The sequence below is a fragment of the Tasmannia lanceolata genome, unplaced genomic scaffold, assembly GCF_043159265.1.
Source record: "Tasmannia lanceolata isolate RefF3 unplaced genomic scaffold, GAP_Taslan_0.1 ptg000003l, whole genome shotgun sequence".
In the NCBI taxonomy this organism is placed as follows: domain Eukaryota; kingdom Viridiplantae; phylum Streptophyta; class Magnoliopsida; order Canellales; family Winteraceae; genus Tasmannia; species Tasmannia lanceolata.
In genome coordinates, this window is record NW_027518680.1 from 54,235,964 (window position 1) to 54,263,869 (window position 27,906).

General features: G+C 39.8%; 1 protein-coding gene across 2 annotated transcripts; it reads right to left on the reverse strand.

Annotated features, from left to right (window-relative positions):
* Positions 1–538: 538 nt before the first annotated feature.
* LOC143863363 (3'-5'-exoribonuclease family protein) lies at positions 539–27,661 on the reverse strand. 2 transcript variants are annotated; one of them, XM_077374043.1, is made up of 8 exons: positions 27,460–27,661; positions 26,345–26,472; positions 26,099–26,155; positions 24,486–24,578; positions 9,891–9,969; positions 5,851–5,975; positions 1,178–1,321; positions 539–1,072 (listed from the first exon to the last, which is right to left on the reverse strand). In XM_077374043.1, the coding sequence occupies exons 2-8, from the start codon at positions 26,468–26,470 to the stop codon at positions 833–835; spliced, it is 864 nt and encodes a 287-aa protein (XP_077230158.1). In that variant the 5' UTR covers positions 26,471–26,472; positions 27,460–27,661; the 3' UTR covers positions 539–832. The 2 variants fall into 2 exon arrangements, with proteins under 2 accessions (XP_077230158.1, XP_077230159.1); XM_077374044.1 differs by lacking the exon at positions 27,460–27,661 and adding an exon at positions 27,327–27,433.
* Positions 27,662–27,906: the final 245 nt, after the last annotated feature.

A 27,906-nucleotide genomic window follows, 5' to 3' on the forward strand; every position in this document is an offset into this window, starting at 1 on the left:
TTTCTCCTAAAACAATGCCCAATATAGGAGACTTGGATTTGTATGTTATGAGGTTTATTTGCTGGAATCAATAACAGTCAATGGGTACCAATTCGTTATGGATATGGTACCACCCATTTGGTCACTAGAACAAAATATATGTAAACTTGCATTGGGAGGGATGTAGGTAACTAAAAAGTTGCAATGCATTCTAGCATTCTGCTTGAAGAGATGTCTAAATTACTTTGAATCCAAAAAGATGACTAAATAACATTATATCCGATATAATGGCCCTTTCAAACTCAAGAAATTAGAGAATTTCTACTAATTCTTGGATGATTTACAATGGATCTCAAGGCGTGCTTATATAGAGCACATGCATGATAAACCTAGAAAGAAATCACACAAACTATGGAAAGAGATGATGACGGAATATTCTAATCTAATCTACTTACTAATTAAATCTAGCTACCAGCTTGCATCTACGACAAGAAAACCAAACAGTAAGATCTACACCTAATCCAACGGTTGGATTTTACATATTCTAACACAAACAATAAATTATAAAAAACTTCATTGCCATCAGAAGGTTTAACCATGTTACAAGTCAGCAGCACAGATCACTGAATCCAATACTGTCATTAGCTGTTCAAACAATAAATTATGAAGACAAAAATTACCATCAGAAGGTTTAAACCATGGTTTTAAATTTCGTCTGAAATTTGATTTCGGATTTCGGCCAGGACCGATATTTAAAATTCGAAACTGGAATTTAAAATTTTCAGCCGAAATTATAAGATTTTCGGCTGAGGCCAAAACAGAAACCGGAATTTCAAGCCATGGTTTAAACATGTTACAAGTCAGCCTCGGATGCTTCGGCAGCAGAGATCTCTGAATCCAATACTGTCATAAGCTGTTCGCTAACATGTTTTGCCACAGATATCATGTCAAGAATGACGCTTGGATCTAAGCCGGTACCCCCTCGTTTGGTCAGCCCACAGACATGTCCATGCCTGTTCACAGAAATTGAAACCGCAGAGCTCATTTGGGATTCCTCTTCTGAAGTTGCATCTACAATGTAGTGCCTACCAACCTACGAGCCAACAGGTATTGGTCAGCAAGAACAGGGCGATGAAGGGCAGATTACTTGGGAGTTTGCATAGATTTTAGTACTATAAAGAATCAAATTCCAATTTACCTTCGTTAAAGTAACAATGACAGGAACTCCAGAGGTCTCAAACTGCAAAAAATCTTCATCACTGACGTCAACCTCCGGTTGGTCATCGGCACCGGCACCAACAGCAACTTGAACTTTTGGTATGCCTGTGTTGCTCAAGGCAGCCTAACAATACAAGAAAATCATTTGTGAATATCAGTCTGAAGAAAGTAATTACACAAAGATTACCTCAGAAACTCTCTTAGGGTCCATTCAAATTGCAGTAAAACTATCATAAATCAATTTCCTGAGTAAAACATTTCATGGTAAATTTTTTCATTGTAAACTTTTCTTTTTCTGTTGATCCATTGCAGACAGTAAAATGAGATGTAAATCAAATACAGAGCTCCAAGTACCACTAATTTTACGGGTCCATTCCAATTGCAGTAAATTTTAATTCACTTACCCGTCTATTACAATTACATCAACGGGCTAGGATCATCTTTTCTAGAAATTTTTTGGGTTGTGGCCTATCCACAATAGGGGCCACTTAATGAATGGTCGTGCCTGTGGGTAGGGATCATGAACGGTTTAAATCGTACATATGGGTGAACCCCACTTAAGAAGAGCTAGGTTCTTCATTTCTCTATTTCATGCGTACATATTTTATACTTTCTAACATTTGATTTTAATGTAATAGAGCATCTTGCAAGCAAGTGTTTAAAGATCAGGTATTATCTTCTTAATTTTCCCATTATTCTTAGTTATGCAAGTTGCAAGCTGGACTCTAATCCTTAAATTCATGTGTTCCACTTAATGGGATTGGTGTAGGGGATTAACAAAAAGCATGAGCATCAAATAAATATAAACATAATGAATTAAAAAAAAAACATGAGCATCAAATAAATATAAACATAATGAACCAAAAAAAACAAGGTAGAAAGCATGAGCAGCAAACCTGCAAAAATAAGTAGCAAAATCAAATGGGAACAATGGGGTGTAAAATCTCATGCTAGTAAGCAAAAGCTGCCTAACAAACAAAAGTCTCCCTTCTACATTAATCTACAGAGTTGAAGAGTAATGAAAAGACTAATGAAAAACAAAAGTCTCCCCACATTACTCTTTTACGTGCTTCTTTCTCTTAGAACAAGGAAACTAGAGAATGGTGATGGCTGGGTTAATACAGACTAAAACCAAAGACCTAACTAATGAGAATAGCCACTCCCATGGCAGTTGCTACAATGGCAGAAACCCAGGCCAGCTTCTCTGTTATTCTAGGAATCCTTTCTTTCAATGCCTGACTACTTGAACCTATGAAAACAGTATAGCTTCCCATTGCAAACACAGTCCCAAGCAAAAACATACCTAGAAAAGCGGCACCAGCCAAGCGTGACGGCAGAGCAAGTGCAGGCAGCATGTTCATTAGTGCATTCGGTTGGGAATATAGTAGAAAAACAAGATTATGATGGTCTGAACTTGAAAAGGGAAAAGAACGAACATAAACAGTGTTTTTTTTTTTTTTGCTTGAACTGTAAAATATGCATTCTTATAATTGTGGATATCTTGAAACATTCGGATGGCTTTCATCTGTTAACCCAAAAGGGTAACAAAAAAGGATGACATTGTGGGCGAAATTGTTACCAGAAGCCCTAAAAAAAACTGTAACCAGAAGCCCATGCTTGGTAATCCTTTTGCAAGCTGCATAAAAAATCATGGAAGCATTATTCTTAATACTTTTTCCCGGGTCTGGGTCCCAGTTGATTCAATCACGTTTAAAGGTATTGCTCGAAGTGCAAAAAAGGATGCAAACGAGAACCTCAATAGTTGCATCTGAAGTAAGATGCTGCAGATGATAGGGCAGCAAACAGAAACACTTCACTATCAAGTTTAATTTAACAGATCTGTTTTTTATGCTAATAATTGTGGATTTCTTTGTCACATAACAAAGGAGGGATATGGTTTCTTAGTCACAATCCAATAATAGTGGATTAAAGGACAACAGAGCTCACAACTCCCCCATCAAATCCCTATTGATTACTGTTAGGATCTCGTTTTCCCAATCAATCACCTTCACTTCATATGTCAGACCCGATTTGTCTGTAGCGTGAAGAAGAGGTTTCTGCTATGGTGGAGATGAGGGAGAAGAATAGATTTCTGCTATGAAGAAGAGGGAGAAGAAGAAGTTTCTCATGATCGAGTGCTACACCAAGGATTAAGGCTGGTGGCAGAAGAAAATTTGGATTTGGTTATAGTGGAAGGGGATTCCCTCAATGTGATCTGGTGGTTGAGGGGTCCCTTGGCGTTTTGCCACTTTCTTTGACGAAAATCAAGACATTGTCGATTCCTCGTCGATCTCTTATCATCATGTTAGAAGATCCGCCAATGGGGCTATAGATAATTTAGCTAGGCGTGGTGTCAGTTTGGAAGCTTTGGAGCTATTTGATTTTCTTCCGCCTTGGTTTTTCTTTTGATCTCTTTCTTTCCTTTATTTGCTTATCTTGTAGTTGTTCCTTTTGTTGTATTGGACCACCTTGGTCTTTTATTCAATGAAACTCCTAACCATTCAAAAAAAAAGGGGAAAATTACATTTACACCCCCTCTACTTTCTGACACATCCACTTCTACCCCTATAGTTTAAAATGTGACAACTACACCCCATGTGGTTTCAATTTGTGTGAGGTAGACCCCCTCAGTTGACGATTCGTCCACGGATTGAAGGGTTAGGATGATCCGATAGAGCTGATTTTTTGGGCACACCCTATCTATGTCAGGGCCCATCAAATGAACGCTTTGGATCATCCAAACAATGTGAGCAGCTCCATCGGATCATCCTAACCCTTCCATCTGTGGACGAACCGTCAACTGAGGGGGCCTACCTTATACAAATTGAAACTACAGGGGGTATAGTTGTCACGTTTTAAACTATAGGGGTAGAAATGGATGTGTCCGAAACTAGAGGGGGTGTAAATGTAATTTTCCCAAAAAAAAAAGGTTTCTCATGATCGATCTCTATCAAATCCCTGTTCCACGCTTCCTACTATGGTGGAGAAGATGATGATGCAGCATGCAGATATAGAGGACGAGGGGGAAGAGGGAAAGGGTTACCTGGCTTGAGAGAGTGGCCAGAGATGGTAGCCGGCGAGAGGCTAGAGATGGTAGATGGCTTCCTCTAAGTTCCCCACGAGAGACAAAAGCTGAGTTTTGAGAGATAGTCTACCATGCGAGTTGGGTTTGGAATTTAATTCAGCCCTAATAGAAAGAAATTGATTTACGGTCCTCGATCATAAAGTCATCACGTTTCTGAAATTAAATTCAGGGGCATGGATGATAAAAAAAACTTTACTACACTTGGAACGCCCCTGAGTTTGCTCAAGGGCGTAAAAAAAATAAAATTTAATCAAACATTTACTTCAATTGGAATGCAGCCTTAGGTAAAAACTAATGTGAAAAAGAAAACATTTTTCTTTCAAAAAAAAAAAAAACATTTATATTGCCATCAAATTAAAGTTTGGAGAAATGAGCCTGAAGATTGGTCTCTAGTGTGTTAATCTGATAAACTATCTCGTGACATGCTGCGACTCTCTCCAGCACCCAGCTCATATAACGTATGTGAAGACAATGGGTATGTTATTTTGAGTGACCAGAGACCATCCAAGAGACAATGACAATCCTCACAGGACTTGACTAATGAGGGCTTGAATTATTGACAAAACGGATGTGATGGAAAGGAGAGAGGATTGCGCCCAGCGTTCCTGACAAAGCTGCAAACCAATAATATGGTGAACTAAACCACTGTTTAGAATCTCAGTAAGAGGACGAATCTTCAGGTTAGTCTTCAAATCATCTGAGTCGGTTCTTATTTGAATAAGGAATGAATAGGTGTGCTCTTAAAACTTGGTTAATTCCTTATGAATTGGGGGAAAATTCACTCGTTTAGCTTTTTTCCAATATCGGCGCTAAAGAAATTTGTTGTTTGCTTATCCTCAATGAGAACTGAGGCTATTTTGTTTCTGTCAATTCCATGGTGAATCTATAACTTTTTATAAGCTGGCAACTATTAAAAGCTCCATAGACATGCGAGAAGTGCTGGGAGGAAATGATTGCTCTAACCTTCGCCTTGTCCATCATGTGGCATTAAGATTGTAGATTTGTTCACATAGTTGATGAACCCCTAGATCAGATAGAAGCAGCAGATCCATCAAGTTGGTGAACCCCAAGATCAAATAGAAGCCCAAATAAAAGAACCCAGGTTTTGTACACAGAAATTTATTCTCCGAGTTTTTTGTGTGTGTGTGTGTGTGGGTGGGTAGGTGCGTGGTGGTGGGGGGGATTAAAGGGGTGGACCCTCTGTCCCTCTCTTCTACGCAAATTGATTTTCCTAGTTTAGACTTAACTTAAAGATTACCCTCTCCGAGTTCGACTACCCCTCTCCACGTGCATTGTCGTGTGCCTTTTGCCTGTGCGACTTGAAGCAAACCCGAATTAATAATTAATGATGAATACCTGTTCTGCTATGTAATCAGAACCCAATAAAAAAACTAGACATAAGGTGGTCTTCAATCAGCTACCTGTGCAAAGGGAACTGTTCTTCTAAAATTTTGAAGAAGTGAAAATGGCGTACACTCAATCATATTCTCAAGGTGTGCACTTGTGGAAAAGGCTAAAAGAAAAGAAGCATTATACCAGTAATGAGATTCTAGTGAGATTATGATTACCTTGATAGCAGCACCTAGGGCATCAAGTAGGTTTCCATCTGAACTGACAACAAGACCATCAATATATAGATCCCAGCATATCTTCCCTTCCACAACTATCAGGGATGAAGGATCAATTCCTGCCCCTGATACACATTTATTCAGCCCACCATAGAATCAGCCGAAATAAAACAAGAAATGTAATCCTTTAACGTGCCAAAAGAACAAATGAGATACTGTAGCAGAAAGGTTATTGATTGTTTTCAGACTTACTAAATATCAATTTAGCCTCTTCGAACAATAGAAATAAAGTGATGCCTATTGTCAAATAACATATGAGGCCCGGTTAGGGACTCAGACAGGGTAACAAGTTATCTACTGAATGGGGCTCACATCAGTGAATTTGATAAGACAGACTTGTACTCAGTTAAAAAGCCCATATAATATAAAAGTGGGTCCCCATCCCACCAATTGAAGTCTCATGGAGTAGCTAATTTGGTACTCTGTGGCACACTATCTTTTCATGTTTCCCCATAAAATATCTTTCATGTTTCCGCATAAAATACTAGGGTTATGTATTGCATGTAGACCATTTTAGTTGGTGTGAAAGCTACATTATGGGGCTTTCCCTAGATAATCATTTATTTAAAACCCATGTCACACGTGAGTGGGAATATAGGAATGAAGGGAACAATCACATTCACCCAAGTATTTATGAGGTATTTGTCTGCGTAAACATGCATGTATATATGTATAAGTCGAGGTTTTCTTTCTTGATGGGAATTCTCAAAAATCGAATTTTTGGTGATACTAATAAAAATTGTTACGGTCTGATACCTGATAAGTAACTATATCAAATCAATACATACCTGATATGGGTGCAGTTTTTGGCAGATATTAATACAGGTACTATTGGCTATCATATCATAACCCATGAGAAAAATGATGCTTACTGATCAATAAATATCATATGCGCCAAGGTTTCAGACCATGAGAATACCCATTTTAGCAGGAAAACCTCAACATACATATATAAATGCATGCACCATGAACACATAGAAGAACTACTCAACATGCATGTCAAAGCGTCCTCCCCACTGAAATATGCCCACCGAAATGTGGCATAGGTTTTGTTAACTTACCAACTTCTCCAAAAGCTTAAGCTGTTGGAGAAAGGCGTTATTTATATACTTTAACACTCCCCCGCACGTGTGGCCCACTTGGCAAACACGTGGCACATGTGGTCCCACTTTGGGCCGACCATCGCATGTGAATTTTTGCTATCCAGGAGGTTTGAATTCGAGACCTTTTGATGCAGATTGTAGGCCCAATAAGAGGCATCTTTGCCCATTAGGACTTTTAAATATTTATTTCCATGTTATTTTAGTTTCTAGGATTTTTATTTCCATGTTTTAGTTTTTAGTGCTTTTATTTTCAATGGAACTTATTTGCCTATAAATAGGCCTCATGTATTAGGGATTTTAACTTTTTGGATGATTAATTGAATTGAGAGCTTCTCCCCCAGAATTCTTTTCTCTTCTATTCTTCCCTCTCTTCTCCTCTTCTCCTATTCTTCTCCTCCTCCCTAAATTCCTCTCTTCTACTTCTAATCTTCTCTTCTTCTTCTTCTTTATCCTTTTTCTTCTATTTCCCTTCCCGGTCTTACATCAAATTTGGTATCAGAGCAAAAGATCCAAGCACCGTTGAACTATCCAAGTCCCCGATCGAGCCACAAATCAGCCCAAGGAACCCTAATCCCTAAATCCCAAACCCTGACTCTAGGTCCCATCAGTAACCATCCACCTTCATCTCCTCCATCTTCCACCATAGCCGAACACCATCATCCTTAACCCATCTTCAAAACCCAAAATCAGCCAACAGATCCCCATTAAAAAAAAAACATCTCCTTTTGTACTTGTAGAACCCTAGTCCAAACCCTCCTTGTCACCAGCCATCATCACCCAAAACTTCTATTAAGATCTGCCCATACCCTTTTCAATACCCTGTTAAATTAGTCACGATTGTTGGCTGGTTGTTGACGAAACCCATTCTCAAAACCCTATTGCAAAACCGTCCAGCTTCTTCTTATTTTCAGCCTTTAACAGCCACACAAAAACCCCCATACAGCCCCTTCCAAATCAGTCCCTCCTATCCAAACCAGTCCGTCCTTCATCATCTTCCGCAGCATCCGCGCATTGCCATCGCTTCCTGAAAGAGTCCAGCATGTCTCCTTCGTAGGGAAGAAGGAAACCCAAGAGGGTTTTCAATTTCCAGAATTTTCTCTCTTTGTCGTATGAAAGGAGACCGACTTTCCTATATTAAATTGATCTCTTATCCAACTCCCCTCCCCCCCCCTAATTAACTCACATGACAGATTCTAATATATTGTCAGTTAGAGGAACACGAGAAAGTAAAGTCCTAATGGGCAAAGATGCCTCTTACTGGGCCTACAATCTGCATCACCTTTGGCTCTGCTACCATGTTAGAAACTTACCGACTTCTCCAAAAGCTTTGGAGAAAGGCGATATTTATGTTTTATACTTTAACAGGTTTTAAATAACCATATACAAGGAATGACCCAAAGTATATTGCATACATCATTTGAATGGTGTATACACCTCATGGATATAATATCTTGATCTGATAGTGAAGCCACCTTCTAGACAGTCATGGGCCTAGAATGCAGGTTCATGCTTGAGCACGTGGTCGAACCAGCTGATCTGATGCATCTGACGGTAGTTTCTTGTACATAAATCATTGAATAAGTTTATATCTGATGCATGGGATTTGCTAGTGACCATCACAGAAGGCATCTCGAGGACCAGTTGTTGCATGAGAGCACAGCCACATAGGCTCACTTTTTGTCTTATTCATTTAATTCATCCTATCTGGCTGCTCTCTCATGCAACAGCCAGTCCGCGAAATGCCTTCTGCAATGGTCCCTAGCAAATCCCCTGATGCATTGGATCATTCCTCATTCCATGTGCATATGCATGTGAATATATATATATATATATATATATTATAAAGGCATGACTTATCACTACTGTTAGAAGAAACTCCACACTACACTATAATTTCGTATGCTATCCTAAAAAAATAAAATAATAATGAATGACCTTCCTGCATGAATGCTTTTCATTAGTTTTAAGCATAAAGTAAAGACTTTTGTTTGAGAGGGAGAGGAGTGACAAAGCCAATGCATTTTGAGGGTAAAATAGGGATTTTAAACAAACCAGTGACATGGATTTTAGGAAAACCAGCCTGATTTCTAAGTGAACCAAAGATGACATACCATCAGCTGAAATGCACTAAAAGTTATATCTTTTGGCCATTTCGGGAAAAAAAAGAGCATTTCAAGGCTTGAGTAGCATTAGCGGAAAAAAAATAAAAATTATGCCAGATAGCTCTGTAGGAATAAAATGGTCAGCTGAGCTTCAACTGAAATTTAAAAGGGCCATTTTTGTGAATATCATTTAACAATAGATACTCGAAGTGGGAAGCAGGTACCAAAAGGGGTAGGTAAAGAAAGTCTTAACAGGTTTAAATATACCACTGGGGGTATGTACAGAAGGCTTCTCTTTTCAGTCATCATTTTTGCACAAGAAAAAAAGGCAAGAAAAATACATAAATATTATAAATCATGAACATTATAAAATGGAAATGACAAGTAGCACCATAAATGCAATCATTTTTCTTCATAATTTATAGATTCCACAAACCTATCATGATAGTATTGGATACATGATTACACATACACAACAATAAGTTACATGTACAGATTTTAGCTAAAACAAACTATATTCACATCCAAATAAATAAACACAGACAAACGGACATGCATTTCAGCATATGAAAGAGCGTTTGTGACATACTGACATGTGACATGTATATTTATAGCCTCAATTAGCCAGATTAGGAAGAGATTTTTCTTTTCATAAATTTTCATTGCCGATAAAAATAAATAAAATTGAGATGATGAAGAAATGGAAATATTTTATAGGAGGCAGTTGCCGAACAGATAAATTTCCTGACTTGTTTGTCTGCTGGAGACTTCATACCTGCTCCACTCTTACCACCCAATAGACATATCTGGAGTGCAACTGAGAGCTCTGTTGACAACTCTTCACCTCCTCTTCCCTGTGTAAATGTTTGTATGTGTGATGTAATACGAAATGCAAATGGAACATGAAGTAATGTCAGAGACTACCCAACCAACAGGTGAGAAATTGAAATATATGAGGGGAAGAGAAGCGAAGTAAACGCTACAGATACTAGGAGTTGGATTCTAGCATGGATTTAATTTCCACCAAAACCGAGACAAAACGACTAAAATGTTTCCATTTCTATCCCCACCAAAACCGAAACGCATAAACCAAAATCGTAATTGTAATAGTGGTATAATATATCAATATATATTACATAATTATCAGTGGTATACTATATAAGTATATTAGTATAAAAAAGGGCGGCCGCACGAGGCTCCCGCCATTGCGGGGTCTGGGGAGGGCTAGATGTACGGAGCCTTACCCCTGCTTTGCAGAGAGGCTGTTTCCATGACTCGAACCAGTGACCACCAGGTCACAATGGAGCAACCTTACCCTTGCGCCAAGGCTCGCCCTCATCAGTATATCAGTATATATTACATAATTATATTTATATGGCGACAAGTACATGTATTACGTATAAATATCTATATGAATTACATGTGAAATTTAGTACGTACTCAATTATCAGACAGTGCATGTCACTAGGTGTTTGGCGTCTTTAAACCATGGTTTTAAATTTCGGTCGGGACCGAAACCGAAATTTGCCGAAATTTGGAATTTCGCGAAATACCAAATTTCGGAATTTCGTGAATTTCGGCCGAAATTTCGAGAAAATGAATATATATATTTAAAAAAAAATAAAGATTACAAAATTTCGTCCGAAATTTCGATATTAAATAAATAATATTTTTTAACTATTACCAAATTTCGGTGGGGTCCGAAATCAGTACCGAAACCGAAATTTAAAACCTTGCTTTAAACCATATATATGATTTTATTGCTTATGTATTGGTTTATAAATGTGCATTTGTTCTTATTCTAACATTTCCTAAAGTTCCATCTTTAATTTCTATCATTTGAATATGTTTCTATATGTTTATGTGCTTTTACAGGATTTCCACTGCAATTTCCAAACGAAGCCGAAATGTTTTTGTTTCCGTGGCAATCAAAACCGAAATCAAAATTTAAAACCTTGGATTCCAGCAACAGAAGAAACAGTCAGCACTGTCAAATAGAGTAAAGATTTTTTTTCCAAAAAGTGACAGCCAATAACTTTCTCTTTTTCTTTTTTTTTTGAAAAACGACAAAAAAGCTATTAAGAAACATAAATGCAAATGATTGCAAGCGACACAGATATTTCACCAACACTAGAGCACTTCTATGAACTCGCTGCTTAGCCAACAAGTCCACAATATCACTGCGCTTTGTAAGAGTATTAGAAACAAAACATCCCTTCCTGAGCAAAGATCAAAATCTCTATCAACTCAATGCACAAGCCTCAATGATCCCGGACTAGAATAAGCACCGAATAATGGTGCTGACCAAATCACCTTTGACCCACAATCTGCTATCCATCTCATCAACGAATGACTGAATGCTGATGAGAAGCGTGTGTACCTCAGCCTTTTTAGAGGCCATGGGACCAAACCTACCAGGGAAAGCTTGCAAGACATCACCCTTTCATTTCTGAAAATTCCGCCAATACCAGCTGGATAACCCAACTTGTAACTTATCTTTCAAAAAAAAAAAAAAACCAACTTGTAACTTACTTCTCTTTAGATTTCTGACAAAAGATGATCTCATTCTATTTCCCAAAGAGATCTGAAGAAATAATACCCCAAAAATCAGTATGCGTCAGTGTTCAAGAAGAGTTCAATACATTAATGTCAGAGATAATCTTCCTCAGGGTAGCTCTTGTCCTCATTCGGTTTCTCTTATTCCAAGCATGGTTTTAAACGTTTCGGCCGCGACCGAAACGAAATTTACATGAAGTCGTTTCTTTACAAAATTTCAGCGAAATTCCACTGAAATTCCGAAATTTCGCCGAAATGTCACTGAAATTTCTGTTGAAATTTCGTTTTTAGCCTTTTTTACAAAATTTCCACCGAAATTTTAAAAAAGTCCACCGAAATGTTATAATTCCCACCGAAATTTAATAAATATTCACCGAAATAGCCAAAATTTCCACTGAAATTGCCGAAATTTACACCGAAATTTTAGACATTTCGATTGAAATTAAAAAAAAAAAACAAAAAACAAAATCATAATCATATTTTTACATGATTTCAGCCGAAATTTCGGCTCGAAACCGAAACATTTTGGTTTCAGTGGTGACCGAAACCGACACCGAAACCGAAATTTAAAATCTTGATTCCAACGACCCAAGCTACCACAAATGGAATTATGTTCGAAAGAACACACCACTCCCTTAGGTATGCACCCCAACTTGTAACTCACTTCTCTTTAGATTTCTGACAAAAGGTGATCTCATTGTATTTCCTATAGAGATCTGAAGAAATAATACCCCAAAAATCAGTATGCGTCAGTGTCCAAGAAGAGTTTAATACGTTAATGTCAGGGATAATCTTCCTTAGGGTAGCTCTTGTCCTCACTCGGTTTCTCTGATTCCAAGGACCCAAGCTACCGAAAATGGAATTATGTTCCAAAGAACACACCTCTCCCCAAGGTATGCACCCCACCACCATTCCTCCAGGTGAAGGCTATAAAAGCCAGGAACACCCACCACATACATACCACCCAAAAGCTCCATGATGACGGACCACTTACATACCACTCAAGAGCTCCACAAATTGACAGATCTATTCTATGATTTGGCCGACACTTTGAATTTATTGCCGACACACGTGTCATGTCGTGTCCGACACGACACCCGTGTCCACACGTGTCGACACTCCTTTAGACACTTTTAAATGTACTACTAGAAGTGTCAGTACCGTTATATGCATGTATGTGTGTGTGACAGTAATTCTAGATTTTTAGGGTTTGCCAAGTCAGATACCCCGTATCAGTGAGGAAACTCGGCGCACGAATCAGTGTCCATAAATCATGATTATATGTACTTTCTATTTTAGTCGTGTCCCCGTTTCTAAATTTTTGGAGTTTACCGTGTCTGACACTCTGTGTCCGTGTCAACACACGACACTCGTGTCCACAAATCATAGGATCTATTCATCCTTCAAATCCATGACGAGCACAAATTCGTTCATATCCTCTAGCAGCCAGTCTCTCCCATCCGAACATGAAGAAACCAACCTTCTTGAATCTTGTCTCCCTTCTCTTCATAACAACTAGTTTGAAGTCTCTGCCACCACCCTGCAACAAATCCCTAAATGCTTCTTCACCCCAAACCTTCCCATCACACCTTATTGCAGATCGGCACATCTTTGGGGAAGGGAATAGGATGGTAGATTAGCAAACCAAAATAATATCTGCGCCGATGACGATCTCAGGATCTTAACTCTGGCAAAAATCATTCATTGAAGATGACACTATGTTGCCTTTGGTGAGCTGCCATCTTCTCTTTATAATAGATGTGGCATGTTGTATCACCCCCTCTCCCTCCACCCACCCACCCTCCTCCTCCTCGTCTTTCAATCTCACTCTCGACACCCCACCCCGCCCCGTAGTAGTATTGGATGCTCATTATGCTCTTTACTGTTAGAGAGAAAGAATGAGAGAAAGGGTTTGTGTAAGCTAGGGATGTCTCCCCCTTACACATGTATTTATAATAACAAGAGGATAGTACAAAGACAGTTATACCCTTAGGCATTCTACATATTCTAACACTCCCCCTCAAGCTGGAAAGTATATATCATACATTCCAAGCTTGTTACAAATATCACTCAACTTAGCTTTGCTTAAAGGCTTTGCAGATTGAGTGAAGACTGTGGATATCTCTCCTCTCTGGATTCTCTGACGAATAAAATGGCAGTCCACCTCAATGTGCTTCATTCGTTCATGGAAAACCGGATTGGTAGCAATATGTATGGCAGCCTTGTTATCACAATACAACCTAGAAGGGGAAGAGGGCACAACACCAATCTTAGACAATAGTGAGCGCAGCCAGATAAGCTTTGTACTCGTTTATGCCATGGCCCTGTATTCAGCTTCAGCACTGGACTTGGCTATGACGTCATGTTTCTTGCTTCGCCATGAAACCAAGTCCCCTCTTACAAAGGTTCAGTATCCTCTAGTCGACCACCTATCCGCTAGAGATCCTGCATTTGAATCAGAAGAACCTTCAATTCTCATATGACCATGCTTCTTAAACAACAGGCCCTCTTCCTGGAGCACCCTTCAAGTACTTGAGAATCTGGATTACTGTAGCCCAATGAGAGGTACATGGAGAGCCCATGTACTGACTAACTGCCCCTACAACATACGAAATGTCTGGACGAGTAACTAGAAGGTAAATGAGCTTCTCAACCAATCTCTTATATCTACCAGGGTCATCCAATAGGTCCCCATCTTCAGGAATAAGCTTCACATTAGGATCCATGGGTGCAGATGCAGGTTTCACTGCAAGATTTCCTGTCTCTTCTAATAAATTCTACACATACTTCCTATGTGATATAGAGAGGCCTCGAGAAGAACATGCCACCTCTATCCCAAGAAAGTACCTTAGGCGACCCAGATCCTTAGTAGAGAATTCTTTCTGCAAGAATACTTCAATTTATGTATACCTCCTGAATTACTGCCGGTGATAATAATATCGTCCACATACACTATAAAAAATATACAACCATCTGCAGACTGATGACTGAAAGCTAAATGGTCAACAACATATTGTTTCATTCCAAAACGCATGACTGCTTCACTGAATCTTCCAAACCATGCTCTCGGAGAGTGTTTTAAACCATAAAGAGACTATCTCAGGCGACAGACAGAGGAGGCCATCTCCCCCTGAGCAACATACCCAGGAGGTTGCTCCATGTAAACCTCCTCAATGAGGTCGCCATGGAGAAAGGCATTCTTCACATCGAGCTGATAAAGAGGCCAAGCATGATTTACTGCCAGAGAAAGTAACACTCGAACAGAAGGAATCTTCGCAACAAGTGAGAATGTCTCAGTGTGATCAACGTCAAAAGCTTGAGTATACCTTTTGGCGACGAGGCGTGCTTTCAAACCCTCAACAGTCCCATCTGGCTGATACTTAACAGAGAACACCCATCGACATCCAACAGTGCAAGCACCTGAAGGCAGAGGAATTAAATCCTAAGTCTGATTAGTATGAAGCGCACCCATCTCTAGATCCATGGCAGCATGCCAGCCTGGATGAGAGAGAGCTTCGGCCACAGACTTTGGTAGAGAAACAGAGGACAAGGAAGACACAACCTCGAAAAGCAGAGGTGAGATTATCATATGAAACAAAGTTAGAAATAGGATGAGTAGTAAAGTGAGAGCGAGTGTGTGAAGCAATAGGGGTATTAGAAGGTACCATAGGTGAAAGAAGAGATGATACCTGAAAGGGAGAACTCTGGATCTCTAGCTGAGAAGATGAGGTTGTGAGAGGTGGTGGATGATCTGCCCGTCGACGTCGCTAGTAACACTTCATAGGAGCAGGAGGCCCCAAAGGTGGAGAAACTGAGACAGGGACAGAGGCCGATGCAGGTACATCCACTGATGAAGATGGTGACGAATGCACAATAGGGTCCGAAGCAATCCGTGAGTCAGGAACAAGACTCTGTGGTGCAAGAACCTGTGGGAAGAAGGGATCGAACTCAAAGAAGATCACAACAGAAGAGACAAAAAACAGGCGGAGAAGAGGATTGTAGCAACGATAACCTTTTTGGGTCCGAGAATAGCCCAGAAAGATACATCGCTCCAACCTAAGGTCTAACCTATCACGACCAGGGCCGAGAATGTGAACAAAGGAAACACACCCAAACACCCTAGGCGTGAGAGGAAAAGGATCCAGCTGAGGGTGGAGAACCCGGTAGAGTGAGTCACCATGCAGAACCGTTGAAGGAAGACAGTTAGGACAGCATCCAGAAGGATTTTGGTACTCGCATTTGAAAGAGTAAAGTGCGAGCCACCTCAAGTATTGGAGTTTCCTCTCAGCCACACCATTCAGCTGAGAGGTGTAGGCACAAGAGGACTGATGTAGTATGCCATGAGTGGAGAGATAATCCTGAAACCTATTCGAACCTGAGAAGGATTCCCTAGCATTATCTGTGCGTAAGCATTTGAGAGTGCAATTATATCGTGTTTGAATTTCAGCATAAAAGGCTCGAAAAGCAGAAAAAACCTCAAAACGGTCTCTAAGTAAAAACAACCATGCCATACGCAAACAATCATCAATAAAAACAATACAGTACTTATAACCAGTTGAAGATGCGACCCTAGAGGGCCCCCATACATATGAATGGACTAATTGAAACGGACTTGAGACTCGACTAAATACTCGGGGAGGAAAGGACACACGATGGTGTTTTTCGAGTTCACATGACTCGCACTGAAACGAAGAAACAGATCCGAGAGACACTCCAAACGATAGAAACCATCTACCTCGCGCCCAAGCCTATCGTCCTCCCAGTTGAGAGATCCTGAAAGAGACAATAAGATGGATAAAATTAGACCAAGCAATTTATAGTCTTAGTAAGGTGGCTAACAGAAAGTAAACTAAAGGGAGACTTGGGAACACATAAGACTGAAGAGAGCATAATGTCAGGGTGCGGAGAGATACTACCAACACTAGAGATAGGAGTAGTGGTACCATCAGCAAGAGTAATGGACTGAGAAGCATAATGAAATTGACGAAAAGAACTAAGCTGAGAAGAATTACCAATCATGTGGTTCGAGGTCCTCGAATCAATAATCCAAGAACCAGAGCTAAAGAGAAGGATAGTGTGCGAGCTAGCTGGTTGTGCAAGGCACACAGTAGGATGGGCGCCCAAGCAAAGACACAGAAGCTCCTTAAAGTCGGCCCTGAAGACTGTGAAAGTATCACCGGACGTCACTGGCTAAGTAGCCGAGGAAGGATGAGTAGCTGGAGAACTAGAAGTAGAAAGATGGGCCGAGCGGACTGACTAAACTCTGGATGCAGCTGGAAACAAGTATCAAGATGGTGGCCCTCTAGCTGACAGTGCGAACAATAAGGGCTACCACAGCACCACCAACACGGGTACCACGGCGACCACCACGGCCCCGACCATGGCTGAAAGAACCACCTCTGCGACCAATGCGGCCACCACTATCATAGGTAGCCAGTATAGAACTATCGGCAGAAACAGAGACATCCAGGGAAGCATCGGTCAAAAGGCACTGTTGGGCACAAGAGTAGACCATTGTGAGACAGGGAATAGTGCCAAAGCCGATAATTTGCTGACGAAGATGAACGAACTCCGGACCCAGATTGTCGAGGTAATGGACAACACGAATCTGGTCCCGCTGGCACACAAGTACAGTGACATCAGACGTGAGAAGCATAAAGACATCAAGCTGCTGGCAGAGGAGATGAACTGGCTAAAATGGCCAGCAAGAGACATGTCACCATGACAAAGACACATCAACTCAGAGTACGTAGCACATATGCGAGTAAGATTGGCTACTCCAGAGTAGAGTAGCACAGTAACGTAGGGAGGAGCACCATAGTGCCAGCAATAGAAGAAGTCATACTCTGCCATAAGAGAGTGTGAATCAGTGCATCCTCCTGTTCCCAGCGCTCATAAGAGAGACCAATGGTAGCTGGAGGGGCCTAGCGAATAAGGTGAGCCTTGCCTAGAGCAAGGAGATATAGTGCCACTCAGAGTATGTAGCACATATTCGAGTAAGATTGGCTACTCCAGAGTAAAGCAGCGCAGTATGATCCCAGATCTCCTTCGACGTTGGGAGGAGCACCATGGTGCCAGCCTAGGAACGGGTAATCTCCCGGGGCTCCCGCACCCGCACCCGACACGTATGGGGTGCGGGTACGCCCCGGGTACGTCTGGGGTACGTACCCCATTTTGTTTTTAAAAAAAAAACCAGTTTTGGTGGTTGGGTGCGTGTCGGGTGCGCACCACGCGTACCCGACACGTCCTGCTTCTTCCTGCTGCTTCTCTTTCCTCTCCTGTACTTCTCTCTACTTTCATGTACTCGGTATTTACATGCAAACCATTTAAGTAAATGTCTTTACTATTTTATTGTCCATTTACTTAAGATTTACATGTAAATAACGGAATACCCCCCTTTTGGATTTATTAAAAATAGTTTCAACACCCAAATCTAAAAGGAAAAAAGTCAACTCTCCAGTTCTAGTACAAAATTCAAAGAAAAAGGGTCGGGTCAAAATTTTAACTTTCTTAACTTCCAAACGGTGGGGTATTTTTCAAATTTTAAAAATTCATAAAATCTATTTTGTCCAAACATTATTAAATCCCAAAAGTCCGGTAAAAAAAATCTCATAATTTGATCTCTAAAAATTATTCATCTTGTCAGGCACTGGTCACAGACTTTTTTTTTCTAATGAATGATGTATTGATGCCTCATGTTATGAAATATGGAACTTAATCACTTTTGAAATGAAGAGTAATATTAGAATTTTCCATTTTGGTGATGTTATTGTTATTTGATTGCTCTACAATTATTATTTTTTTAATTTTTATAAATATATAATAAAATATTAAAATATATTATTATATATTCGGCGTACCCGAACGTACCCGCACCCGGTTTTTTTGGCAAATCACGTACCCACGTACCCATTTCATGTCGTACCCGCACCCCGTACCCGTACCCGTGCTTCATAGGTGCCAGCAATAGAAGAAGTCATACTCTGCCATAAGGGAGTACGAATCGGCGCATCCTCCTGTTCCCAGCGCTCATAAGAGGGATCAGTGGTAGTTGGAGGGGCCTAGCGAATAAGGCGAGCCTTGCCTCGAACAAGGAGATATATCTCAACTGCGACCTTCCAAGTCAAGTAATTAGTCCCATCCAGTTTGACAGTGGCCATCTGTGGGTATGAGCCCTCCACAGAAGATGGATAGCTCGAAGAGGAAATAGCGGACGGTAATGGTGTGGCATGAAACGCAGGGGTCGTGCTGATAGAAGGATCCTCAATGACAGGAAGCTCCATGAAGACAGAGATAATGAAGATAACAATCACGAAAGTCGGCAGAGAAAAAGAAGATAAATGAAGAGACTAGATGGATCCAAGGGACATAGCACGGCTCCATGAGAGAGAGACAAACATAGATCAACTTAGAAAAGAGAGACGAAGCCGCGGACAAGACAAAGAAAGGTGTAGGAAGAGGATTTATACCATTAGAAGGGAGAGAGAAGATTTATGAAGTAAAAAAAAAAAGGTTAGGGTTGAAGGGTTCTAGATGTAGGGGAAAAAATATATGGTGTGAAGAGTAGGGATGGAAGGGCTTCAAATGAGGGTAAGGGTTGCGGGTGTGGATGGGAGAAAGAGAAAGGGTTAGATGGAGAAAGAGAGAGGCATTGTTCACGGGTATTGTTCACGGCACTGTTCACGATACTGTTCACGGCACTGTTTCGAGGAAGATAGTGGCTAAGAGAGAGAGAGAGAGAGAGAGAGAGAGAGAGAGAGAGAGAGGCGAGAGGGCTGCGGTGAGGGGGCGTGGTGCATAGGGTGAAGGGAGAGAAGAGATGGGCGTGGGGAGAGCTTCTCCAATGGTCCCTAGGGCATCATAACCCTAGGGCTCTGATACCATGTTAGAGAAAAAGAATGAGAGAAAGGGTTTGCGTAAGTTAGGGATGTCTCCCCCTTACACATGTATTTATAATAACCAAAGGATAGTACAAAGACATTCTACATATTCTAACATTTACAAATTCCCCTTGCTTAACTAGCAAATAGAAAAGATTCCACCAGCGACTTCTCTGTGTTTTCTACTACTAAACTCGTCCAAACTCACCCTCACTCTCCAAGTGCCCTTCTCTGACGATGATGATTTTGCAAGGAAATATTTGGTGAGAACTGAGAACAATAGTCTGCTATTGTCTTCAATCCTCATTTCACAAGCTGCTCGATGTTGCCAAGTTTGTGGCGAGTTGCTCAGAGCAAGAGGCAGGAATTCTCTTCACGCCATGGATGATAAAGAGAAACTGGATTTTTGGTCTATGACGCCACCTAAGGAGTACAGGATCTTAGTGAGGGCAAACAGAGAGAAGGAAGGGAGATGGTTGAATTGTCCATACCCAACCAAGGTTTTAGAAACTGGATTTTTGGTTGATGGCACTGCCTAAGGAGTACAAGATCTTAGGAACAGCAAAGAGAGAAGAGCGAGAGAGATGGTTCAATTGTCTATACCCACAGTTTTAAATTTCCGCCGAAACCGACATGAAATGACTGAAATGTTGCTGTTTCCATCCTCACCAAAACTAAATCTCAATGGAGACGTTCCACTTTATTATATCCGTCGAAATTTCAAAACTCCGACCAAAATTTGTCCGAAATGGTCGAAAAAATGGAAAGATGTTCTGATTTACACCAAATAAAACTGTTTTTCTCAGAATTAAAACACAAAAAAAAAAAATTGGGAAATGATAAATGCGCCCCTTTTCATTACTTGGGACACCCAGGTGCAGTGTGCGATGCAATCAGGTCCCTCCAATCCTTCCCATGTGAGGTACAGCTGCCTCTTTGCAGTCATAGATAAAAGTGCACCTGGGTGTCCCAAGTAATGAAAAGGGGCGCATTTATCATTTCCCAAAAAAAAAATCCCCATAATCTACTGTATATCTAAAAAACCCTACCAATCAAAGAAACACATTTTTTCCTGCTTTTCCATAGAGTTGTTTTTTCTAGAAAACGACAAAAAGTATGGAAAACATTGCTTTGGAAAACCCTAAAAAGTTTGGAAATTTTTCTGTAAGACATGTTTCTTTGATTTTTATCTTTGTCAGCATGTTTTATGGGCCCATGCTATCTAAATCAAAGGTGGGATCATTTTCGTTTCAATGTGAAGTCATGGGGATTTCAAACTTCAAACCTATGAAACATACAAATGATGAGTCTCTAACTAAGCACAGAGAGGGGAAATGTTATTTTGTAAGCCATTTTACTTTGTACCATTCAAAAAAAGTCCTTTTACTTTGCATTTTAATTTATTTCATTAATGTAGATGAAGATATTTGGTAAGCAGCATCATTGGACTGCACAACAAAGTAATAGCATCCTATGGATGAGATGTCAGATTGGCATGGGACCAATACCACCTCATAACTCTATGTGGACTGATATAAAGTTGGTGTCCTTGGAGGTATGATTAGTCATTGTACTTTCTTATAATTCATTACATTGTACTTCTTTATTGACTTTATTGTTCCTAATGTGTGAATAACGCATGTCACTAGGTGCTCGATGTGATTAAGCCATTATGGATGGTTTTCTTGCTTATGTGATAGTATTTGTGCTTATTCTACCATTTCCCAAAGTTTCATTTTAAAATTTTATCATTTGCTTATGCTTCCATATGTTTCCGTCATTTTCCAACCAAAACTGAAATGTTTCCATGCTAACAGAAACCGAAATTTAAAACCTTGATTCTCCTTGCTGGAGCATATGACTAACAAGATGCTCATATGACTAGGGAAGAGAGGACAACAATAGGGTTTTATCCTCATCTTCAAGTCGAATGACAATACTTGACGATTGACTTACAATCTTATTATGCATTTAGATTATTAAAAACTAACGTACCTTCTTTAATTTGTAGTGTACAATCGTTGCTTGAGATATAGATGGTTTGTGAGTGATTTCATCATGAAGAGGCCTTCAAGCTTCCTCCAGAGCTTCTCCATATAATCCTCTTTCAAGATATTATACAACAAATCATTCGAAAGACATGCGGATCACACTCATTGCCCTTAAATCGCAATCTTCCCAATCAGGATCCTTATCATTGGGCTTCTTCGACTCCCCTTTTAGCACCTTAAGTAGACCGTGTTATATCATGATCTCGAATCTTGACTTGTCATAAGCCAAAGTTTTTCCTTCCCGTCAAACTTGTGCACCTAGATTCTCACATTTGAACCTTTCACCACCTTCACAAACCCAAACCCAGCTTTGATACAAGTTTGTAGTGAAATGTTTTTTTTTTAATGGTTGCAGTTTCATTGAAAGAGAAAAGGGAAGAACAAGATGGTCGACCCAAAAGGACAAAAAGAATACACAAAGAAAATGGAGAGAGATACAATCAGAGTATAACCAAGGATCAGCGTGGGAGTTAGTCAAACATCTCCAAACCGGGTGGGGAGTTAGTCAAACATCTCCAAACCCTGCTTCCCCCACCATCCCCAGCAAGTTTGTAGTGAAATGTTGATTTAGGGCTTGATGGAGACACAAAATAAAATGAAGAAATCAGCAACCGCACAAGATCACAAGCTTTTACATGACTAGGCAATAGTGCCTACGTGCACGAGCAAAAATGATCAAAAGCTTCCACCAAGCAAAGATTACAAAGTCACATCACATATCTACAACCAGGACCTTTTATTTTTTTGAATGGTGAATGGGTTTCATTAATAAACACAAGACCAAGAGGGTCTCAAAAACAATGAAAAAAGGATGGAAACAAAATTAGAGAAATATGGAACAATGAATATCAGAAGTTAGGGGGGAAGAAAATCAAACAACTCTAAATTCTCCCAAAAAACTCCTTCCCTAGCCAGTTTGTCCGCCTCCCCATTGGCAAATCGCCTAACATGAAGAAAGAGACCGAGGCCGATCCCAATCTGTCCTGAATCTCATCAAAGAGAGCAGCAAATCTCCAAGGAGCCACACGTGAACCTCTAAGCCATCTGATAATGTTGAGAGAATCCCCTTCAATCATTACCTTGCTCAAATCCACATTGAGGGGTAATTTGACTCCTTGATGAATAGCGCGGTCCTCCGCCTCATTTGCATCTGCTACCCCAATCGGACCTCTAACAGCCCATGATACTACCCCTTCTTCGTCCAGCAACAAACTTCTAATTCCAGAGGGCCCTGGATTTCCCATACTAGAGCCATCAAAGTTTAGTTGTAAGGTTCCATCGGCCGGTGTTGTCCAAACTTGAATAACTTTGGGCTTGTTACTAGAATAAGCACAAATCTCCCTCTAACCGTGCCATAATTCATAAGCTTATACAAATCTGAAGCTATCTAGTGTTTTTACCAAAATATTGTTAAGGCAATTTACCTTAATGAAAAGGAAATGGGCTCCTTTAGAGACTCCCTTGAAAATTCTAGCATTATGTTCTTTCCAAAGGACCCATATCGTGGCCAAAAAGGAGACATACCATACTATTTTTCCTTTACTTTTCCCTGACGCTAATGCCCAGCTTTCCACTAACTCTACGAACTTGGCCGGAAAAACCCAATGTATCTCAAATCTAGAGAGTAATCTTCCCCATACCTCTCTAGCCATCTTACAATGGACTAGGAGATGATCCACAGACTCACCCGACTCAATGCACATTGCTAGGGGTGGCAAAATTGGCCGAACTGAACCGAAACCGAACCGATTCAAATTTCGGTTCGGTTCGGGGGTCAAACCGAACCGAAACCGAAGATTTCCAATGATTATGAGTAAGGGATGGCAAAATTGATGGAACCGAACTGAAACCGAGCCCAAATCGAACCGAAAATTCGGTTTCGGTTTGGTTAAACCAAATTCAAATTCGGTTCGGGATGGTTTGGAGTCAAACTGAACCGAAACCGAACCATTGCCACCCCTACACATTGCACTATTCCTTTTCCAAAGGAAATCGATAGTCTGGATCCTCTCAAGGCATGCGGCCCATCAAAAAATGCAAACCCCCTGCGGCGCTTTAATATTCCACACTTTGGCTACTTTGGAGGTAGCGAGGCCAAGGTAGAAGCATGTGGTAAAAGGATCTGACTGAAAATTCCCCATCTAAGTTCCAGACCCATATTCTTTTATCTTCCCCATCTAGCTTAATGTAGCAACACTCCAATGTCTGCAGAAGCTGCCCCACCAAGTCAAGTTCCCTATCAAAGAAGTTCCTTATGATCTGAGGAGACCATATCACCCTACAATCAGGACCTTATATAATACCCTAACCCTAATTCTAGTGTAGAGGTTTCACCCAAACACTGAAACTTGCAATTTCCATCTTATGAAAATACTCTCATTTTGTGCGTCAAGGGCGCTGCCCTGATCCCCTGCCTGGAGGGAGGCAGCGAGACAACCCTCACAATGTGGGCCCTTTAGACCCATATTGTAATTGCAAGGAGGCATATGGGAATAGATGGGATACAAATGTAACACATGTAAACATTGTGATATAGGTCAATAATAAATAGATTTCTATGGAAAGAAGGTGTAAGTAAAATCTTAAAGGAAGTTCATGACATGGATAGAATGTATATCAAGAAGATGTATTATGTGATATGCATTCTCCAAAATAGTGTCACCATTAGAAATGTCTTAGTGCAAATGAAGGTGATATCTCAACACTAGGAAACAGCTATCTCCACTCAGTGATGAATAACAATGCTTTCTGTGGAACGATTCTTATCATCTTGAAAGATATGAAACAATTTCTCATCATAAATTTATGGATGATGATAGAACACATATCATGATAGCTATGAAATGAAATAATAGCAATGATGCATCAAAGTAACCAACCAACCTCAAACATCGGGGCTGCTGTGGGACTACAGTCAACAAATATGGCAACTTTTCCTTTGTCAGGTTGAAGCAGAGTTGGTTTTCCGAGTTCAGCCTGAAATGAAATGAAATATTAAGCAAAAGTATCACGTCCCAATGAGCCAATTTCATATGAGGAGATAAATCAGGTCCATTGATGACAACAACATGGATCAAATGAATTTAAATCAGCACCCCAACACATTATGAATTCATGGAATAAAGTGCAAACTTTCAGTGTTGGATTTCTTACTTGTGAAAATCCAAGAATAGCAGTTAAAGTAGAAGATCAAACTAGCATGGTTTTAGGATAAGTAACAAACAGCTGGGGACAACCACGTATTTGTTGCCCCCCTCAACAAAGTATAGGGGACCTATTAATCTGATTGCTCCGCTCAACAAAGTACAGCGGGCCTATTAATCTGATTGGCCCCTCAGCAAATTATAGGAGACCTATTAATCTGATTGCTCCCCTCAACAAAGTATAGGGGACCTATTAATCTAGGGCTCTAAGGAAAAACTCCAATTAAAATTATAATTGAGACTAAATATATTGGAAGTGCCACAAACCTTTTTGTGGTTCTGATATTAACATTTCTATTAAAGAGAAACTTCTTTTAACGACATAAGTACTAGCAAGGTTCTGAAAATCGGAATCGAATCGTTAATCGTAACAGGGTTCGAATAGTAAATCATACGATTTTTTCAGATTTATATATAAAAATGAGAAAAAATATTAAAAAATATAAAAAGGTAAAAAATAAGAATAAAATGAGTAATGATCTAGTTTCCATTTGAAACTATTAAATTAAATATAAAATTCCATGATTAGTAATTAGAAGCACAAACCATATTCATCTCATAATAAATTACTAAACAAAGCACAAACTATATTCATCATATTATAAATCATTATATAATTTATCACGACAGTAAACAAAGCACATATTCAAATCTATAATAATCATCATACAAAGAAATGTCAACAATAAACAGAGCATTTTGAAATGATTTTCATTTTGAAATCGCAATCAGTTCTCAAAATCCAAAACAGACAGAATCGTAAAAATCGCACGATTCAAAATCGAATCGTACTGGAATCGTAAGATTTTTACCAAAAAGGATTCTTCGTCCGATTTGAATCGTTCAACCCACGAATCGATTTGAATCGTAAGATTCAAATCGTAAATCATAAGATTTTAAAAACAGAGAGTACTAGGGCCTCTTTGGATACCACCAAAATTGGCCCTTATTAGCAAATAAGATTATTTTAAGTTAATCTTATTGGTAAACATGACATTTAAGGCCACTTTAGACACCATTATCTAGGACGGATACAAAACTATTTGTAACCATTATTTGCTCATAACATTAAATGCAAATAAGACTATATTATATGCAAATAAGACTAGAGATCCAAATATGCTCTTAATCTGTACAGGTGCTCATAATTATTAAAGTTCTACACATCCTCAAAGAGAAATTACTTTTGCGGTCTAGGAACAAAAAAACATCAAGATGACCCTGATTTCTCTCCTCAAGGGCAATGAGATACAAGAACCAAGAACCAAGCAATAGAAAATCGGACATGAATACCTTCACGCTGACAATAACATCGGTTGCACCCAATCTAACTCGTGCCGAGCCATTCGCCTATTATGAAGCCCAAAAAGGAATTGGAGGGGAACCCACATGGAAACAAGTCAGTCGTGATAATTAATTCAGTGACAGAAAACAAGCCAAAAATAATTGAAGTAAAATAAAGCATTTTATCATCTCTAAATAAATAACTCCAACTAATGGATGGCTTATGTAACAACAATATGTTGCTACTCACTGTACCTGAGCAATGACTCCAGTTTCAACAGAGATTGCTCGAAAATGCAGTCTCTTGCGACCATCACATCGAAGATCTTGTGCAATCCCACCCTGTATGAAACGCTTCTCTCCAACAGATAGTCCCACCATTCCTACATATAATTAACAGAGTAAAGAAAAAAATCATCAAACTGGGATCAAGAACTGGAGAAACAAGCCAATAAAAAGTTTCCAGGGACGGAATCAGCAAACTGATCAAATAACTATAACCCACAAAAATAGAGAAAATGGACTCACAAAGACAAGCCTTCCTAATGTCCCAGATAAAGAAGAACATGCAAATAAGAAGAAAAATAAACAACACAAAAATCAGACCAAACAACTGAAGAAGAGACCCGAAACCGTCTTAATTAAGAGAAGCTTACACTCAATTAAGAGGCAAACCTAACTTAAGAACAACCCAAATTCATATCACCATCAATAGCTGAACGAAATGGCCATTAAAATAATACAACTTCTCAACATTACTGATATTTGCACTACCATGTTTTGATAATGAAACAAACTCACCTTGTCTTTTATTATTTACCCAGCTGTCAAAAGTTATTACAATTCCAAAAAAGCTAGCAGCACCCAAATAAAAAGGAAAAGACAGGCCGGGTTTGTGTCAATATCAAAATATGGTAGTGCAAATATCAATAGCCCTTCTCAAAAGCATTTTTACATACACCTGGTGTCAACAGTGCTCAGATGAAATAAAAAAAAGCATGTCTCATTCAAATGAAACAAGACAGTGGGCAATGTTTCTGAAACAATCCAATGAATGAAAAGGAAATCACAGAGCTGAAACCCTAAAGCGGAAAGTACGAGATCAAGAGCAGAAGAAAGGGAAGCAATGAAGTTAAGATCAGACAAAAATATGACAAAAATTCATGAAAAAAAAAACGAATCCCAAAATTACAGAGTTGGAACTTCAAAACGCTAGGGCAAGGAAGGAGAAATTTACAGGGATTCAAAGAGCCCTAATCGCAAACCAAATAGATGAAATCTATAACAGGAGAAAATATAATCAAAACCAAAGAAAAGAAAAGGATGAAGGGTCTAGGGTTAGAGAGAGAGAGAGAGAGAGAGAGAGAGACCTGGGATTGAATTTTCACTTTGTTTTTGGCGGCAAGTGCCTCAGCCAAACGTAATTTAAAGCAGTGAGACGCCAAATCCCCAACTAAAAAATACACACTGTAAAGCCTTAGAGAGGAGCTTTGTGCATAGAGCTGGGAAGCCAATTTTCATGGGACCGCGCATGAGTTTGTACATGGGACCGCGCATGATTTGTGCCCTAAAGCCAGAATAGTTTAGGCGTTTTGCTTTGCATTTGGGTGCCACATTAGTAGACCCGGCAAACGGGTGGGCCGGGCCGGGTTTCACCCAACCTGTACGGGTCTGGTCGTATGGGCCGGGTAAAAAATGGCCCGGAATTTTACAGGTCACCCAGTTTGTTTGTTTCTTTCTTTTTGCTGTTTTATTCCCACACTATAATAAGATAATCCAAAACGTCCATGTGATGGGCCATAACGTAAATAGGTTGT